At 43.6% G+C, this 19,771-nt stretch overlaps 2 protein-coding genes across 6 annotated transcripts in view; both read right to left on the bottom strand.

Moving 5' to 3' along the window:
• MCMDC2 (minichromosome maintenance domain containing 2) overlaps nt 1-10,331 on the bottom strand; it is an 83,712-nt gene extending 73,381 nt beyond the window's left edge. The window contains exons 1-2 of the mRNA XM_030190162.1: nt 10,220-10,331; nt 7,852-7,982 (exon numbers count right to left, since the gene is read on the bottom strand). Of these exons, the coding sequence (XP_030046022.1) occupies nt 7,852-7,982; nt 10,220-10,319 (231 nt within the window). The 5' untranslated portion in view covers nt 10,320-10,331. The remainder of the gene's footprint in view (nt 1-7,851; nt 7,983-10,219) is intronic.
• Nucleotides 10,332-17,187: 6,856 nt separating this feature from the next.
• The window catches only part of LOC115478008 (serine/threonine-protein kinase Sgk3), a 114,237-nt gene continuing 111,653 nt past the window's right edge, over nt 17,188-19,771 (bottom strand). For all 5 annotated transcript variants that reach the window (XM_030215196.1, XM_030215205.1, XM_030215214.1 and 2 more), the window contains one exon: nt 17,188-19,003. In XM_030215196.1, coding sequence (XP_030071056.1) covers nt 18,833-19,003 — 171 coding nt within the window. In that variant the 3' untranslated portion in view covers nt 17,188-18,832. The remainder of the gene's footprint in view (nt 19,004-19,771) is intronic.

Below are 19,771 nucleotides of genomic sequence, written 5' to 3'. Positions count from 1 at the left end.
TTAATCACCTCACTCCTCGTTCCGATTTCCATATCCTATATAATAAAACGCACCTCCAACACAGTGGCGTACCTAGGGTAGTTGACACCCGGGGCCGGTCATTTTTTAACAACCCCCCCCCCCCCCCCCCAAATCCAGTACTAGGCATGCCGAGAATACAAAACACTCAGGACCTATAGAGCAATTCTACCATACCATAAGCAGTCATTTCTACGAGTCACACAAGGAAAAGGAAAGCATCTTAAACACTACAGTGAGCACTAGAACATCAATTCACCTATTGTAAAACAAAACCAGACAGAATAGTACAGATCGTAGATCCTGCACAGTCAATGCCAACTGAAAGCCATGTCTTTTTCACAAACACAGATACACCCTAATCCACTATAGAATAAGTAATCATAAACTTTCTATTTAGACAAAAATTAAACTGAACCCCCAATGCCAGACTCTGCATACAATGCAACACCACAGAAACAGAAACTGTCCCCTAGTACTGTGCAAAATATAAAGACAGCAGATGTAAATTTGAAAAAAACTAACAAGTACCAATCACCACTTTACAAATTAACAAATAGAAATAAAACAAATATAGAAAGTAAAATAATACCATTTTATTGGACTAATACATTTAGTTTTCAGAGGCCAAAACCTCCGTCCTCGGGTCAGTACAGTATAGTGCTGTTACAGTATCCTATCCTGACCTGAGGAAGGGGGTTTTGTTCTCCGAAAGTTAGTCAAAATGTATTAAAATTAGTCCAATAAAAAGATTACCTTATTTACATGTTCTATTATAAACATTTAACACATCTACAATACTTTATCCTAAAGCAAAAAAAAATAAAAAAATATATTTTATTTACAGTTTGTTGTCTCTGGTTTCTGCTTCCCTCATCTTCTTTTCACCGTCTTCCTTCCATCCAGCATCTGTCTTCACTCTCTCTCTCTCTCTGCCATCCAGTGTCTGCCCTCTCTGCCGTCCCTTCCATCCACTGCCTGCCCTTTCTCTCTGCCCCTTCAATCCACCATTTGCCCTCCCTCTCCCATCCATCCAGGGTCTGCCCTCCCTCTCGCTCCCCCTTCCATCTAGGATCTGTCCCCTCTCTCTCTCTCTGCCCCTTTTTTCAGCCCCCAGATCCAGCCCCCTTCTCCCCTCTGAACACCCCCACCCCAGTCCCCTTCTCCCCTCCCCTTCTCCTGTCTGAAACCCCCACCACAGTCCCCTTCTCCCCTCCCCTGTCTGAGACCCCCACCCCAGTCCCCTTCTCTCCTCTGAACACCCCCATCCCAGTCCCCTTCTCCCCTCTGAGATCCCCACCCCAGTCCCCTTCTCCCCTCCCCTTTTCCCCTCTGAGACCCCCACCCCAGTCCCCTTCTCCCCTCCCCTTCTCCTGTCTGAGACCCCCACCACAGTCCCCTTCTCCCCTCCCCTGTCTGAGACCCCCACCCCAGTCCCCTTCTCTCCTCTGAACACCCCACCCCAGTCCCCTTCTCCCCTCCCCTTTTCCCCTCTGAACACCCCCACCCCAGTCCCCTTCTCCCCCTCCCGTCTGAGATCCCCACCCCAGTCCCCTTCTCCCCTCCCCTCCCGTCTGAGATCCCCACCCCAGTCCCCTTCTCCCCTCTGAACACCCCCACCCCAGTCCCCTTCTCCCCTCCCCTTCCCCCATCTGAGATCCCCACCCCAGTCCCCTTCTCCCCACCCCTTTTCCCCTCTGAACACCCCCACCCCAGTCCCCTTCTCCCCTCCCCTTCTCCCCTCTGGGATCCCCACCCCAGTCCCCTTCTCCCCTCCCGTCTGAGACCCCCAGCCCAGTCCCCTTCTCCCCTCTGAACACCCCCACCCGAGTCCCTTTCGCCCCTCTCCTTCCCCACCTCAGTCCCGTTAAAACCGGCGAAGCAGCGTCGCAGGCAGCGCCTCGTGCCCTGCTTGTAAAAAAAAAAAATCAAATCTCCTTCCTTCTCCGTCCTCGTCTTGACGTCGACTCGGGCCTTCCAATCAATTTGAGGAGGAGAAGGAAGGAGATTTGATTTTTTTTTTTTACAAGCAGGGCACGAGGTGCTGCCTGCGACGCTGCTTCGCCGGTTTTTTAAATGTGCGGCGCTGCGGGAACGGCCACGGGAGGCGGCGGGAGCGGAGCACCCCCCACCCACTGGCACCCGGGGCGGACCGCCCCCACCTTGGTACGCCACTGCTCCAACATTCTGAAGCTGACTGCATGGCTGAGGCATTCCTGCTTTCTGTATCCATCTCCTGAATTGACATCACGTACTTCTGGGTTTGTCACAAGCAGAAGTGACCAACCACATGAGGTTTCTCGGCTTCAGAATGTTGGAGGTGCATTCTATTAAATAGGATTGGTCAGTTCTTTGAAGCACAGCCACAGCTCAAGGTCCAGCACAGTAACGCTCAGACACCAGAGACAGAGAGGGGGGGCCTGACACCAGAGAGGGAGGGGGAGGTATCCCTGTCACACACACACTTTCTCTCTCACACACTCTCTCTCACAGTCAATGTCTTTCTCTCTCTCACTCTCACACACTCTATGTCTCACACTGTATCACATTCACTCTCTATGTGTCACACAGTCACACTCACACACTCTCTTGGTCTCATACACTCAGTCTCACAGAGATTCTGTGTCTCACACACTGTATCTGTGTGAAACACTCTCTCTCTCACACTGTGTCTCACATACGCACTTGCACACACTCTCATTCTCACACACACACTCGCACCCAGACTCACTCTCTCTCTCTCTCTCTCACACACACACACTCACACATTCACTCTCTCTCTCTCTCACACACAGTCACTCTCACATACACTCTCTCAAACATACACACTCCGAGGAAAACCTTGCTAGCGCCCGTTTCATGTGTGTCAGAAACGGGTCTTTTTTACTAGTCATTTATAAATATGTTAAATAGCACCGGTCCCAGTAGCGATACTGCAGCACTCTACTGTTCACCCTCCTCCATTGAGAGAAATGACCATTTAACCCTACCCTCTGTTTTCTGTCCAATAACCAATTCCTAATCCACACCAGAACCTTGCCTCCTATCCCATGACTCTTTAATTTTTTCAGGAGTCTCTCATGAGGAACTTTATCAAAAGCTTTCTGAAAATCTACATAAACCATATCTACCGGCTCACCATAAGTACCTGTATATATGTAAACCGCTTTGAATGTAGTTGCAAAATACCACAGAAAGGCAGTATGTCAAGTCCCATTTCCCTTTATCCACGTTTATTCACGTCTTCAAAGAAATGAAGCAAATTGGCGAACCCATGCTATGTCCCATTAAACCATGTTTGCCTATGTGTTCTGTAATTGTACTCTTTATAATAGTTTCCACTATTTTATTAGGTTCTCATGAATAAACACAATAGCAGATAAGATGGACAACCATCAACATAATATCCCCTTGTCCCCCTCCCCCATACAACAGCTACTTGCATAATAAATAAGACCCCTCCAAGACAACAAAGGAGATCTACCAATGGAGGAAAGCCTGGACTCTTATGCCTGACTCGGCCGAGCGCCCACTCACACCAGAGGCTGGACCCCTGCACCTTCATTGAGAGGACTGTGCGGGAACGACACCCCCTGTTACAGAGTCCCATCCCCCACGGCGTCCCCCACGAAAGGGCTGAATCAATTGAAAAAAAAAATGACCTCTGGACGCTCCACTCGATCTGCCTGATCTATACCGCCGAGCTTCCCGAAAACGACCCCACAAACAGCCACCCCAGGAACTGGACTTGGAACAAAGTTCTGGTAGCCGTGGTACCTTAGCATCCCCAAAGCCGCAGACCAACTTATCTAAATCTTCACCATAGAGCATGGAACCTTTAAAAGGGAAGCGAGCATAACTTAGATTTAGAAGTCGCATCTGTGACCCAACCCCTTAACCAAAGTGCCCGGCGGGCTCCAACCGTCAGGGCCATGTTCTTAGCTGACATGCGCAACAAATCGTAGAGGGCATCAGATAAAAAAGAAGAGCCCATTTCTAACTTGGCCAACTCCTGAACCCAAGTGGACCTATCCATACTCGGGTCATCCAGAAGTTTCTCAGCCCAACAAAAACAAGCCCGAGACACCAAACCTCCACAGACCGACGCCTACAGTGCCAGGGCCGACAAATCAAAGCTGTGTTTAAGAAGAGAATCTAACTTCCTATCCTGGGGGTCACGCAGCGCCGCACCCCCGTCCACGGGAATAGCCGTGGCCTTAGTGACTGCAGTCACTACCGCATCAACCGTAGGAAGCTTCAGAGAGTCCCTGTCCTCCTGCAGGATAGGATAAAGACGAGACATGACCCTAGACACTTTACAGGGTGTATCTGGCGAAGCCCACTCCTGAGAAACCATGTCCCTCAGATCCTTGTTCATAGAAAAAGACCGAACTGACCTACGAATCCCTTTGACCAAGGGGTCCACCTGCTTTGCCTCACCCACAAGGAAGGTCAGCCGGCTCAAATTTAAGAGTTGTGATCACCTGATCAATGAGTTCAGACAATTCGTCCCCATCAAAAATTCTAACTACTGAGGGGTCCTCCCCCGGTAAGGGACTCTCTTTCTCCTGTCCTGAGGCTAAAACATCCTCTTCCCCAAGATCACTAAAGTCCTCCTCAGACCCTGGAAGGGAACCAGACTCAATCTCCTCCGCCCAGTCTAACTGAGGCCTCTTGGGACCCACAGTGTCACTAGCCAAAACTGACTGAGGAGGACCCGACTTCCAGGCTTGAAATAAAGACCAAATAAAATCTGGAGGAAAGCCCATACTCCCTGTGCCGTCCTGAACCGGCAACGGGGCAGCAAACAGCGAGGGAGACTGATCCACCGCATGGGAGGGATCCAAGATGGTGGCGGTTCCTGCCGAAAATGGAACCGCCGCAGTCCCCGCATCTGTGAGGTCGTCACCACACTAGGCGAACTGGCAGCAGGAACCACTGCCGATAACTGTGGGGGCAGCAAGGAAGCAGCCCTCTGCTCTGCACAGTACCGGCATTACGATGCTGGCGCCTCTAACCCCTGCTGAGAACAAACATGGCACCGGAGCAGTTTTCCCGATGACATGCTCACGGAGCAGGAGGGACCAACAAATAACCCTCAGACCCAAAAACAAACGCCCTCACTCTCCTGGACAGTCAAAAATGGGAGACAGTCCCGATAAGAAGGTCTGTGCTCGCAACAAGCTTGTTTTTTTTTTTTTTTTGGGGGGGGGGGGTTGCTCACTTCATAAGACTCCCTCCCGCTGCTGCTAAATGAAGGGCATTCAAGGCTGGTGCTAGAGAACGACAGCTGAGGCACAAGGCTGTCCACCAAGGAGAGGCGGACTGGGGGAGGGACCTGGCCACCCGGGAAAAGGAGCCCCATCGGACTCACAACCCCAAAGCACACAGCTGGAAACCAAGTACAGGGTAAGAAAGTAAAGAGAGTTTTTTTTTTCCAAACTAACAAAGAAAAAAAAAAAAAAAAAAAAAGACAGAAAGGACCCCCCCCCCCCCCCCCCCCAGAAACTCCAGGGCCCTACCAGACCAGTGAGGCTGCACGTCTACTCTCTGCTGGAGACTGAGAAATACTGGCTAGTTGGGTCTCTGCACAGGTTACTTATAGTGTTCAAAATTCAGTGTTCTCAGTCTCCCTCTGCTGGTAGGCGTGAATAACCCAAGCATCTTGACCGGTCTGGAAGGTCACTGAAGAAGTAGGCACTTACTTTTCTATACAGCATACTAGCATAACCTGGTATATGTGTAAGCATATAGGCACAAGCACTTACACCAGTCAGAGCTGGTGTAAATTCTTGAGCCTGGATTCTGGAGCTGTGTGTGTAACCAATAGTATGAAAACACCAAAACCTACAAAAAAAAAAATGGAATCAACAACCACTCCTGAATGATTTTTTAAAAGAATTTTACAAAGTCTGATACACATAAGTGAAATATAAAAAGCAATGGAGGAAGAAAAGACCTCAGTTGACTGTGATCATCTCTTGATGAAAAAGCAACAGTTCCATAACAGGGTAAAACACTTTCAATTTTCACAGCTCATAGTTTCAATCAATCATCGGTCTGAAAAAAACTTCCATACTCTCTTATTGACTTCAATGTGCAAAATAATAACTCTTATTATTTCAACAAATCACATTAGGTGCGTGAGAAAAAAAAATGACAACTTAGACAGCAGGAGCGATCCTAGCAGGGACCCATTTCACCACCCAGGCTTCTTCAGGGGAATTAACTCACTGCCAATATATATCAATGACAGCCCTCTGTCTATCTTGAATTCATTAATGATGACAGCCCTCAGACTGTTAGAGCAACAATAGATTCATTGTCTTAATTCTGTGGAACCTAATGGGCTAAATGCTATGATTGAATGGGCAAACAACTTAATGTATGGCCAAACTTTCTGCTGGTGCCTCGAAAACCATATGTCAAAATCCAAAAATTCCTTTATTGAGTTTTAAGCACAACCAGCTCCAATCCACAACTTTATAGTTGTCCTCCACTTTAAAAACTATAAAGTTGTGGATTGGAGCTGGTTGTGCTTAAAATTCAATAAAGGAATTTTTGGATTTTGACGTATGATTGAATGGGCTGCATTTTATTTTAAATTTTCGACCCTGTTAGTAGCGACATGTAATTAAACAGCATTGCACACGTGTTTGTTTTTAAAAAAACCTAAGCGTCATCTTTGTTCTTGTACATCTGCAGGAATTCAAAACAGTCAGTCGGAGATGCTGTCATCCATGATATATGTCGGCAGGGAGTTAATTCCCCGGAAGAAGCCTGGGAGGTGAAACGGGTCCTCATTGGGATCACTGCTGCTGTTCAAGTCATTTTTTTTCCTCATACAATGTGATTTGTTGGAATAGTAAGAATTATATTTTGCACACTGAATTCAATAAGAGAGCATGAAAGTTAAATGGAGGTTTTTTTCAGATCGATGACTGAAACCGAGCTGTGAAAATTGAAAGCATTTTACCCTGATATAAAAACTATTGCTGGAGTGGAGGAGTAGCCTTGTGGTTAGTGCAGCGGACTCTGATCCTGGGGAACTGGGTTTGACTCCCACTGCAGCTCCTTGTGACTCTGGGCAAGTCAATTAACCCTCCATTGCCCATGTACAAATAAGTACCTGTATATACAATGTAAACTGCTTTGAATATAGTGGCAACAACCACAGACCCTTTCCCATCAAGAGATGATCACAGCCAACTGAGGTCTTTTTCCTCTATTGTTCTTTATATTTCACTTATATGTCAGATTTTGTAAAATTCTTAAAAAAAAATCATTGAATGGTTGTTGGTCTCACTTTTTGTAGTTTTTGGTGTTCTCACATTATAGTGGGTTCTCCATTTCTTGTATTGTACTACTACTTAACATTTCTAGAGCGCTACTAGGGTTACGCAGCACTGTACAATTTAACAAAGAGAGACAGTCCCTGCTCAAAGAGCTCAAAGAGCTTACAATCTAATAGTAACTAATAGTATGCCATAAGTTACACGCATAAGTGTGTGCCCCACCCATACTTCACCCATGTGAACCACCTGCAAACTACATGCTAACGAAGTGCAGTTAAAAAATAGCGCATAGCTGAATTTCTACTATTTATGCCCATATATGCATATATATGCCAGTATTCTGATCATGTATGTGCATATTCGCAGAGTAAATCAGTGCTTTCTTTATAGAATTACCCCATCTATTCCTTTTTTCCAGCCTTGTTTCCCTTTGGTTCATGTAGTTTAATGTTATTATGCCTTGTATCTTAAATTGTTACTTGGTTTAGCAGTATAGCAAGTGACTGAAGAAAACATAGCAGGGCACTTAAGTACTTACTGACTGAAAAATCTGTACAGCTTTCATAGGCTCATGTAAGACATAATTTCCAAGAGTTGCATTCAGCTCAGCAATATCACAAGGATTTACAGTTAAAAGAAACCGATAGACAGCATAACACTGTTTGGAATCTGAAAAAAAAACAAAGATTTTCCAAATGAATAAAATAATTTGGTAGTTGTGCTAATCTACTTGCTTCTCTTTACAGAGACACATTGCTCCTGAGACAAATGCATTAAATTTCCCTGGTGTATTTTTCTCAAACTTACTTTTTTTTTTTGGATTATGAACGATACATCCCTGTGACCTCTTACAATGAGACCTAATAATCCATCTTAATGATAGTCATTGATAATAGCTTCCCTCCTAAGAAGTTGTGACATTTTACTGAATTGTACTACCCGGAGCTAGAAAATGGAAAGGGGGAAATGGGACTTGATATACCGCCTTTCTGAGGTTTTTGCAACTACATTCAAAGCGGTTTACATATATTCAGGTACTTATTTTGTACCAGGGGTAATGGAGGGTTAAGTGACTTGCCCAGAGTCACAAGGAGCTGCAGTGAGAATCGAACTCAGTTCCCCAGGTTCAAAGTCCACTGCACTAACCACTAGGCTACTCCTCGGGATTGGGACTTGATATATCATCTTCCTGTGTTTTTTGAAACTACATTCAAAGTGGTTTACACAGTATATACAGGTACTTATTTAAACCTGGGGTAATGGAGGGTTAAGTGACTTGCCCAGAGTCACAAAGAGCTGCAGTGGGAATCCATAAGAGACCTATAGTCACTACACCTCATAAAGAAATGCTCCCCGCTCCTCCAGTTCTAGATGGCTGGCAATCACCTAATCTGAAGCAAAACTAGTACAAAGCAAGATTCATATCAACTCAGACATAAAAATAAAAACCCCTGTAAGATACCATTCAGTGGACTGTAAGCACATATCACAGGCCCAACATTTAACAGTAGGTGATCCTTCATGCTCTGCCACTAAAAGTAGTTCGAGTGCAAACTGCAATCCTTGAGCACTGCAAACCTGTCAGGTTTTCATGACATCAATGGATATGCATATTTACTTATAATTTGTCTCATGACTATTCATTACTTCTACCATATAGTGACTAAATTTCATGCTTATTCAACTTTCTTTATTCACAATCAAAATAACACTAAATATAAAACTCACATATACATTTGTTCAAATAATACAAACAAAATCATCTGTTACGTTGAGATAATTGCTGTGACCATCCCAATTGTCTATACATCCAAATTCCAGGTTCATATAAATTACACCAATGTACTTATCTTAACTGTTCCTTTATGATGGCAACTTTGCTTTAAATCCTCAAAGGATCACTAGCCAACAACTCTTAACAATAGAAGCAATGCTTTGTTTGAATCAGCCTCTGTCAGGATGAAGACTCTTTCTTCTATTTCAAGTATGCAAGTTCGAGCCTCGGCTTGTATCATTCCTTCCAATGATCACCATTGTCTTTTGTAAAAAGTAACACCGCTTGCATATGCAACTCAGCTCTCACTGCTGCTTAATCGACGTTAACTTGCAGTCATGAAGGCTTATCACAACTCGGCGCGCGTCTGCAAATAAAAATAAATATTCTCCAGATGTGCGTCAAAATGAACTTGCCGCCCGACTACCATGTGCCTTTTGCGGTAATTTCATTTTTAGCCTTCTTTAATAATGCTTTGCATTTGACTTGCCGGTGCTTACATTGCTTCCTTTTTTCTTCATTTGGGTCCTTCTTCCATTCTTTGTGCGTGGCCTGAAAACCATAGGAGCTGGGTTTGATTCCCACTGCAGCTACTTGTGACTCTGGGAAGTGGCTTAACCCTCCATTGCCTACTTATAAAATAAGTACCTACATATAATATTCTGCATTTCTGTGGGTACAATCAAAGTGGTTTACGTACCAAATTCAATTCCCTTTCCCTCTGAACTAGCACACTAACCCCATGGAAGAATTACTTAAGTGCAAGTCAGAAAAATGTAAAACATGGTACCTCTAAGTACTACCTTAAAATGGAGTGCTGATGTATTCTGACAGCCCCTGCTACTTTTTACCCAGACCAGATCCTTCCTGCTCCAGCACTCACCCATTTTTTACACGTTATTATACGTTATTATTTTCATATCAGGAAATAAAACGAGGAAAATCAAAGTATCACAGGGTTAACACTAGCATTGCTAAAAAATGAGACTGTCCCATGTCTCACATGCAGTTCAAGATAAAATCTGTAAAAATGTAATATTTACTTTTCAAGTTGTTTTTACTTGCGTTGCCTGGTTTGAATTATAAAATAACATGAGATTATTTTGTGATAGTATATTAATATCTAGTATACCGTTATATTTGCTGCAATCCTCCACAAATTTCTGCAGGGCCCCGCTCCTATCCATGTACTCCAGGGCGGCTTCCTTCATTACCAGCAGCTCTGCAGCCATGCGAGTACGCCGGCTTTACCGTGGAGTTTTTTTTCTCTCTGATAAACTGAGAAACAAAGTCACACCCATTAAGCGTGTGACATACATAAATCAATTATAATTTAGGTGCCCTCCCACACTCACGGATGCGGTAACACCTCCCCCGCGGTCTGCCATCGCCCCATCTCTCGTTTCATTCTCTCCCCTCCCCCCCCCCCCCCGATCTACCATATCTTCGCCAAAGCACGCGCAATCGCGCATGCGGAGACACTCACTTCGCCGTGGTCTTGCCATCGCTCCCTCTGTCAGTGTCTCCCTATCCAAGATCCCACACCTCTCCTATCAGACTCTTACCTAAAGTCGCCCACCCACAAACCCGCAGCTTTCCTTTTGTGATGCCCCGTTCCCTGTGACACAACTTCTCTCTCTCTCTCTCGCTCTCTAAAGCATTCCACCTTGACGGAAAGAAAAAAAATGGCAGCGCGGGAAAGACGAAGAACGGGGTCTATGCAAATGGAAATAAGCCCCGCACTTCCTCCTCCCTTCAGTAATTCAGCGCACCCGCGCCTACTCTCTGCCCAGGCTGATGGCAAGGAAGTTTATACAGTGAGCCTCATACTGAGACACACACGGGCCCAACGATTATAGATTTGAGCGCTGATTGAACCTCCCCTACACAGGACAGCAGCTGTCAGCCTGTCAAAAGTCAAGGTCGGTTTAGGCGCATGCGTGCGTGTGATCTGCACGTGCAGATCGCTACAACCACGCGCCGGTAGATTAGGTGATGATTGATGATTTCTGATGTCGTCGTGGCCCGTACATGGGTTAGCATGACCCTTACTGTGTAAGCCTAGGTAGAGAGCAAGTACGGCTGTGCTGAATTATTGAATGGACCTCAGTAGAACTTGTTGCATAGTGCAATGTTGTTACCAAAAGGGGTAAGCAGGGCCGTGCCTAGGGTCTCTGGCGCCCCCTGCAGACTATCAGTTGGCGGTGGCAATTCCCCTCTCTCCATGAGCCCTGCCCTCCCAATCCATGCTCCTCTGTCCCCTGCCCCCTCCATTCATCCTTTTCCAGCAATTCCCCTCTCTCCCTTCCATGAGCCCCCCCTCGCATCCATGCTCCTCTCGCTCCCATGTCCCAGTTGGCCGGGCCGGGCCCGCCCTCTTCTCCCCTCCCCCTTCGCATCCATGCTCTCATCTCTCCCCTGCCCTCCCGCTCCCATTGTTCAACTGCCCGCCCTCTTCTCTCCCCCCAACACCGCCGCCTCCTTCACTGACGCTGCGCTGCCGGAACCACCACAGCGGTAAATTTAAAAATAAAAAAAAAGAAAGGGATGTTGGGGTGGAGGAGAAGAGGGCGGGCAGTCAAACAATGGGAGCGGGAGGGCGAGCAAGGTGAGCATAGTGCGGCAGCGCACCCCTGCCATGCTTACCTCGCTTACCGTGTTGGCACAGCCCTGAGGGTAAGTGTTAAATAGTGCACAGGAACAACTTTTTTTTTTATTTTTTTAGTTGGCGCTGGTTCCACCAGTAATTTTGTGTAAAACGTATCCATAGACTTGGAGGTGTAGTTAAGGGCAGGCTGGGGGCCAGGATAAGTCCTTGTACTGGGGCAATGGAGGGTTAAGTGACTTATCCAGATTTCAAAACCAGGGTCTGTCTTAGCAGCAGCAGGCCCTGTGCAGAGCAGTTCGGTGGGGGCCACCTAGCCCTGCCTGTAAAAATTGACGTGTATGTACATTTGATTATTTCATAAACCCTGTCTGATATGACTAAAATTAAAGTTTTGAAGTCACCTCAGTAAGGCCCAACACACAATCTCTCCACTGTAAAAACACAGAAACACTCAGAACCTTACAGTACCATAACAGCACTAACTCCCAGGACATAAAGAGAAACAACCTTATCTGTGAGAAGGCAGCACTGTAACTGTTACATAATACTCTAAAACCCCAATACACTAACAAGACAAAAAGAACAAATGGAACTACTACACCTCTACACAAAAACTACATGCTAGCCTAGCAGAATAACACACCTTGCTTACACATGCGAAACACAGATAGTCTATCAACAAATATGAAACAAGGAATCACAGACCAGTAACAAAGATACAAAGGCAAAAATCTGAACTGGAAAACAAGGAATCAGACTCTGCATATACAGCAATACAAGAGAGACAGAAATGGAAATATAAAATATCAGAGATGCATATTTTGCAATGTTTTTGACATGTTCCAACTAGAGAATGATATGGGAACAGGCAATCGCGGTGATGGGGACAGGGACAGAGCCCACGGGGATGGGGCGGGGACAGATCCCACAAGGACGGGATAGGGACAGAGCCCGTGAGGACGGGCACAAACTTTGAACTGGACTTTTTTTGTTTGATGCAGACAATACTTTTATTTTTTCGAAAAACAAGCAAACATGCTGACCTCAGCTTGCAAAATTTGCATGGGGGATCCTGTACATCCTGATACCAGCACATCTTCTAAGAAGACATCTATTGCAGGACGGACTGTGGAAGACAGGAGAGCTAGACTGAATCCTGAGATTGTTGACTTCTTATTCATCCACAGATTAAAGGTAATCAATAGAAATAAAACAAAATAAAACATGGAAAAGAAAATAAGATACCTTTTTTATTGGACATAATACATTTCTTGATTAGCTTTCAAAGGTTGCCCTTCTTCATCAGATCGGAAATAAGCAAAAATTGGTAGATGACGGTATATATGAGTGAAACATCAAAGCATTTCAGTGACAGTCTAACAGGATGGGGGTGGATAGGTGAGAGTCAGGGAGACAGGAGAGCAATATAGTTTACAAATCAATACAATTTTATGCTTTGTAATAGGCTAGAAGAGATTTATTTTACATAGACATCATATGAAAAATGCCAGTACAAACAAAGATGTCACGCCTGTGGGACAGTACTTTACAAAACCAGAATACTGAACCAGTGATTTCATGGTAAGGATCCTGAAAGGGAAATTTAATCATTTTGACTTCAAAGGTCTTACATTCCTGTATTGTTTTAAATATTTTGACACCCACCAAACAGGACTTAAAGATCTGGGTTTTCTAGCCCATTACAAAGCATAAAATTGTATTGCTTTGTAAATTGTATTGCTCTCCTGTCTCCCTAACTCTCACCTATCCACCCCCATCCTGTTAGACTGTCACTGAAATGCTTTGATGTTTCACTCATATATACTGTCATCTACCAACTTTTGCCATTTCCGATCTGATGAAGGGCAACCTTCAAAAGCTAATCAAGAAATGTATTATGTCCAATAAAAAAGGTACCATCTTATTTTCTTTTCCATGTTTTATTTCTATTGATTACCTTTAAAAGTGGACTAACACGGCTACCACACCTTTCCACAGATTAAAAAATCATAACAGTGCTTCATAGGTCATATTTCTCCCCTCTAGGGCATATAGAACGAGTTGTGTTTTGTACCCCTAGACATTTTTAACAGGGTGGATTAGGATTCCTTGAGGTAGTAGAAGTCAGCTATTGTTGGGGTTGGAAGGGTAGAGGGTGAGGGGGGGGGGGGAAGGATATTATAGCTGCTCGTTATTGCTGTTTTCTATTTGTAATTTATACACAACAGTTGCACAGCATATTGTTCCTTTTTATTTATTTATTGCATTTGTATCCCACATTTTCCCACCTCTTTGCAGGCTCAATGTGGCTTACAATGTATCGTTATTGGTAGATAGTAGATTGGGAGATTACGCTATTCTTTATGTAATACTAACTGTTATCGAAGTTTAAACAAGTAGATATATCTAGAAAGTAGTGCTGATAAAGATAAGGTGGAGATGTATTACATTGATAGTTGCTGATCTTATTGGTATGCCTTGTTAAAGAGGTGGGTCTTCAGGGATTTGCGAAAGTTAGTTAGTTCATAAGTAGTTTTTAAGTTGCGCAGCAATGCATTCCATAGCTGTGTACTCAGATAAGAAAAGTTTTGACGCATGCGTTAGTTTGTAGTTTAGGCCTTTGCAACTGGGGAAGTGAAGATTAAGGAATGTGCGGGATGATCTTTTAGCATTCCTGGGTGGCAGGTCTACCAGATCCGACATGTAGGCTGGGGCATTTCCGTGGATGATTTTATGAACTAGAGAACATACCTTGAACGCGATTCGTTCTTTAAGTGGAAGCCAGTGTAATTTTTCCCTTACGGGTTTTGCACTTTCATATTTTGTTTTTCCAAATATGAGTCTAGCTGCAGTGTTCTGGGCGGTTTGAAGTTTCTTGATTATTTGCTCTTTACAGCCAGCGTATAGTGCATTGCAGTAATCTAGGTGACTAAGCACTATTGCCTGTACCAGGTTACGAAAGATGGTCCTTGGGAAGAAAGATCTTATTCTTTTTAGTTTCCACATTGACAAACATCTTCTTAGTTGTATTTTTTGCATGATTTTCCAATGAAGATGTCGATCGATGGTAACTCCAAGAATTTTCAGGGTGTCCGAGGCGGGAAGGGATAGTTTTGGTGTGTTTATGGTGGTGAATTTGCTCGTGTTATGTTGTGAGGTGAGTATAAGGCATTGTGTTTTTTCTGCGTTAAGTTTCAGCTGGAATTCATCCGCATTTATACTTTAATAAAAAGAATTAAATATAAAATCATAATTGTTCAAGGCTTCTGCAGATGAGAACAGAGCCCACGGGGACAGAGCCTTCGGGGACGGAGACAGAATCCATGGGGACGAGGACAAATTTCATCCCCGTGTCATTCTCTAGAACTTCCAACAAATAAATTAAAAAATAAATAATTTTTTCTTTTTTTTGTAGTCTGAACATTTTATTTTTACATTTGATTCGGTCTCTCTTCTGCTTTTCCTGGATTTCCTATGCATTTCACATTTCTTCTCTCTTCATGTCGGACATCCATCTTGTCTCTTCATCCCATCTATCCTGTCCAGCATCTCTCCTCTGTGTTCCTGTTCAGCATCTGCCTAATCTCTTTTCCCCTCTCCATGTGTCAGGCTTCTTCTAATTTTTTTTCCAGGCTGGCTTTTCCATTTTTGTGTCCATGTCTTCTTTACATCTGTCTGGCACTGATCTTTCATTTTATGTTTTTTTTCCCCACTTTTCTCTCACCCACATCTATTTACTGGCTTTTACCATCTCCCTTTCATTCCATTTCCAGCACTCCCATTGCCCCCTCTCACCCAGTCTCCTAAACCCCTTCCCCATCTTTCACCCACTTCTTTAGTCTCCCGTTCCCACCTCTGTACTCACCCTCTTAGCCCTCATCTACCCTCCACTGCATCTTATCACCCTATTACCAGCTCCATCCCTGTCTCTCCTTCCTTCCCTTGCCTCCAAGACCATTCTTCTGTCTGTTACGCTATACCCAATAGCCTCTCTTTCACCATCTTTTTAACCCCATTTCCACTCTCACTCAGCCTCTTCAGAGACCCATCCCATTCTTCCCATACCCCAGTACCCCCATCCCTTTTCAATGCCTCTGATCCTTTCTCCAGTCTTCCAGGTCATTCACGTTATATCTTAACCTTTCCCTATATCATTCCCCTCATTTCACACCCTCACTCATTCTCCCAACCCATCAATATACCCCCCCCCCCCCCAAATCTAAAACTGCCAAGTATTCACTATCCCCTCAAATTCCCACTCCATCTCCCCTATCTGTAATTTCCTGCCTGTTCCTCTTCCTCTTCACCCACACTGCCTAGCCCCATCCTCTTCCACTGTCCCCTTCCCCTCTACCCATACCCCCGAACCCCATCCATTTCCTGCTCCTTTCCCCCACACCTCCCAGCCCCATCTTCTACTCTGTTCCCCTCCCCTGGCACCTCTGTCATTCCCTTCCCTCTCACAGGCATCTCTCTCTTTTCCTTCCCCCTCACAGTCTGGCATCTCTCTCTTTCCCTTCACCCCACTCCGTGGTCTGGCATCTATCTCCTTCCCTTCTATCCACCTTACCCTACAGTCGGGCATCAATGCCCTTCCCTTCCCCATCCCCAGTCTGGCATCAATGTCTTTCCGGCATCTATCCTTCTCTTCCCCTGCCCAACCCCACCCCACTCTTCCCATTCTTCTTCTAGCAGACGGTTGGAGTTTGGCTCTGACATTTGGACAGTTTTATAAATTTTAGAAGCTGTTTTCGATGAGTGGAGTAAAAATGTAATTCATTGAAAGAAAAGCTAGCAGCTAAAGGATAATAATTAACAGTGTCTACAAGGTTAGAAATGAGTTTAGTAAGAACAGATGAATTATAGTGCTCCTATATAAATTGGAAAATATGAGAAAAAGTTGGTATATGGTTTTTCACAACTCCTGGAAAAAGGTTCCCGTATCTTTGTCCTCATATTTTTTAAATTTTGTTTTGCACATTTCTTTGCATGATTCTCTTGAGTTAGTCAAGCAATTTATACATTTTATAGTAAAGATGGAGGAGCAAGATGCAGTAGAAGAAAGGGAGAGAGAGGCAAAGTGGAGGGATAAAAATGGCAGGAGGGAGTGATGGCGATATGGAAAAAGAATGAAGTAAAATATGGGCTTACAAGATGCCAGAGACCAGTGGTGGCGGAGGCCCTGAGAGAAGGGACAGTACCACTCCCATTTTTCCTACCTTCTGCTCCAGAATGTCAAACTATCCTTCCAACTGTGCAGCAGTATCATGGAAGTGTCCTCAGAGCACAGCAGGAGCTCCGTTTAAAATCAAGGTCATTGTTAGAGAAGACTATCAGACCTAACCATAAGAACATAAGAATAGCCATATTGGGTTAGACCAATGGTCCATCTAACCCGGTAACCTGCTTCCAGCAGTGGCCAATCCAGGTCACAAGTACCTGGCAGAAACCCAATTAGTAGCAACATTAAATACCAGAAGAAAAAAAATCGATTGCTTTTAGATGCTATCTTTAATTTTATGAGACAGTGAGCAGCAAGACTCAAAACAGAAGTAAACCAATACCAGTTTTATGGAAGAACCAGACTTCATTGTAACATTCTTGCTCCATACACACTCACACACACACATAATATGAACTAATTTTACTAGACACTTAATGCCGCAAGACATTTGTCTTTCAATACAAACTCTTATAATAAATCATAACTAAAATATAAATTCTCAGGATGATCAGAATATGCATAATTTAAAGACACTTCAATGAAATCAAAACATAGAAATAAAAAATATTGAAATTTGAATCAATTCAAAACACACTGATGAAATTAAATACATATTTTGGACATAGGTGTTTCTAGTTTGGGGTGCAAAACAGCGCCTTTAAAAGAACCCTTTGTGCTTTTCATCTCCGAACAGTTGAGACCATCTGCACCTTTAGTCCTATGTACAACTGTAAAATCATATTTTAATACTGAATATACAAATATCACCAAACACTAATTCTCTCAAAGAAAAAAAAATATCCTGTTGCATAGGCCTATAACATCATGGTTTGCTTTTTGGCATTACAATTCCACTTTTAAGGTTTTTCAGCCAACGATACTCAGTGTAATTCAAATAATCTGCCAGTCTGTTTTAACAGATATAGGGGTTCTTTTATTATGTTGCTGTAGAAATAAGCCTTAGTGCACTCTTAAGTCTTTCCTGCACACCAAGGGCAGTTTTACCACAGCTGTAAAAACCCCGATTTTCTATTTTTTGCATTAATAGCCGTGCTCTAATGTTGCTGTTAGTGCAAGGTCATTTTTAAAATTGCTGCGGGAGCATTTACCACCACCTATTATGTAGCTGGTAAAGGCACCTGCAGTAAGGCCCCCTTTCTGCTCCTGACATGCCCCTCAAAAAAATTGTTAGTATGCAGTTAGCACACTAATTGCAAAGTTACCACAGGATGCATTCAGGTGTACTGCTGTAGGCCATTTTTGATGCGTTAGGCACACGTTAGCACCTAACGCTGCTTAGTAAAAGGACCCCATAATCTTTTACGTTATTAAGAAAAATACATTTAAAAAATGTATAACAATTCTGTACATATGGTATTGATGTTGTAACTGAGAAGCGTTACAACATTTAATCTTCTAAAAAGTCAATTTAACAACTTGTATGATGATTTTACATTTTTGAAGTAATGCACTTAAGCTATAAAATGGTCTTTTTTAAATGAGAAGAATTGCATAGTTAGTTACAATAAAAGCAGTATTAATTTGTTGTAAAGAGAGTTACCAAAAATTTTGAAATGCTAAATTATGCTGTTAATAAAGGACAGCAAATCTTGAGTAGAAAATGGTGTAAACATAGAAGAAAACATTTAACTAGTTAACAATTCAAAAAATGTTTTCATTTAAAGTTATTCTGTACGATATATAAACTGTAAATAAGAAAACAGCAGGTTGAAATGCCCATATTGCTCATATACAATAGAAAAAATAAATCTCTTCATAGATTTTAGTCTAACCAAAAAAAAAATAAAAAATGAAGGCACTAGTTATGTTATTCAAGTCCACATGCTGAAAATCACAGCGTCTCTTTGTGCAGGGCCTACTGGCCAGGCTGTGTAACATTTCAATCCAGTTCTCTAGGGAAACAAGTCTTCAGAGGATGCCGCATAAGAAAATCCAGCAAAGGCATCCTCAGCTTCCAGGACACTAGCATTCACTATAGAATAGTCAGTAGCTATACAAACAGAATATGGAACCATTTCTTCTGTAAATTCTGTATCAAAGTTTCTAATATCATCTGGGCCAACCTAAAAGATTAAAAGAAAATATTGTTTTTTTTTATGTATAGACATTCTGGTACCTCTAAGTTCAGCTTTCCCCATCTTATACAACTTGATATTCCTAAATCAAGACTTCCATACGACTCCAAATTTATGGTAGTTCCTTTCAATAACAGCTCAGTGGTTGTCAAGTCCCCAAAGAGATTTGGTTTGATGGTAAACAAAATCTCATATATATTCATTGTGGATATTTATTTATGACATTTATATCCCACATTATCCCAAACAAGTTCAGATTCAATGTGAGTCACAATAAACATTTGCAAAAAGTTCAACACAAATAGTAATAGCATATGTATTAATAATACAATACTCAAACTTCACTACTGTTGTAAGAGCAGGGTTCCAAGCATGCCCTAGACCTAACAATTACTAGTGTTGGTGTGGGATTTACTAAATAAAAATGTTTTCAACAGCTTACAAAATAAGAGGTAATCTGTTTGGACAGATTCCTGAGGGAAAAGTCCATTGAACATTATTAAGAATTAAGTTGTTTTTTTTTTGGGGGGGGGGGGGGGGGGTTGCCAGGTGTCACATCCGTCGCTCCCTCCGGCTGCTCCTCCGCGGGGAGCAGGGGCTGGCGTCCTCCACGACGAAGGCCGGCCTTCTTGAGGCCACGGAGGGGAGCCGGGGCTCACCGGGGTGATGGCCGCCCAGTCCGGGGCAGAGGCTGGAGGCCGGCAATCGCGGCTGCCGGATTATTGATCGCCGGCTATGGGAGCTGTGTTTGCGCCA

Source organism: Microcaecilia unicolor, chromosome 1, assembly GCF_901765095.1.
Source record: "Microcaecilia unicolor chromosome 1, aMicUni1.1, whole genome shotgun sequence".
Taxonomy (NCBI): Eukaryota; Metazoa; Chordata; class Amphibia; order Gymnophiona; family Siphonopidae; genus Microcaecilia; species Microcaecilia unicolor.
The sequence above is the reverse complement of the archived record's forward strand: the minus strand, read 5'-3'. Positions and strand labels throughout refer to the sequence as shown.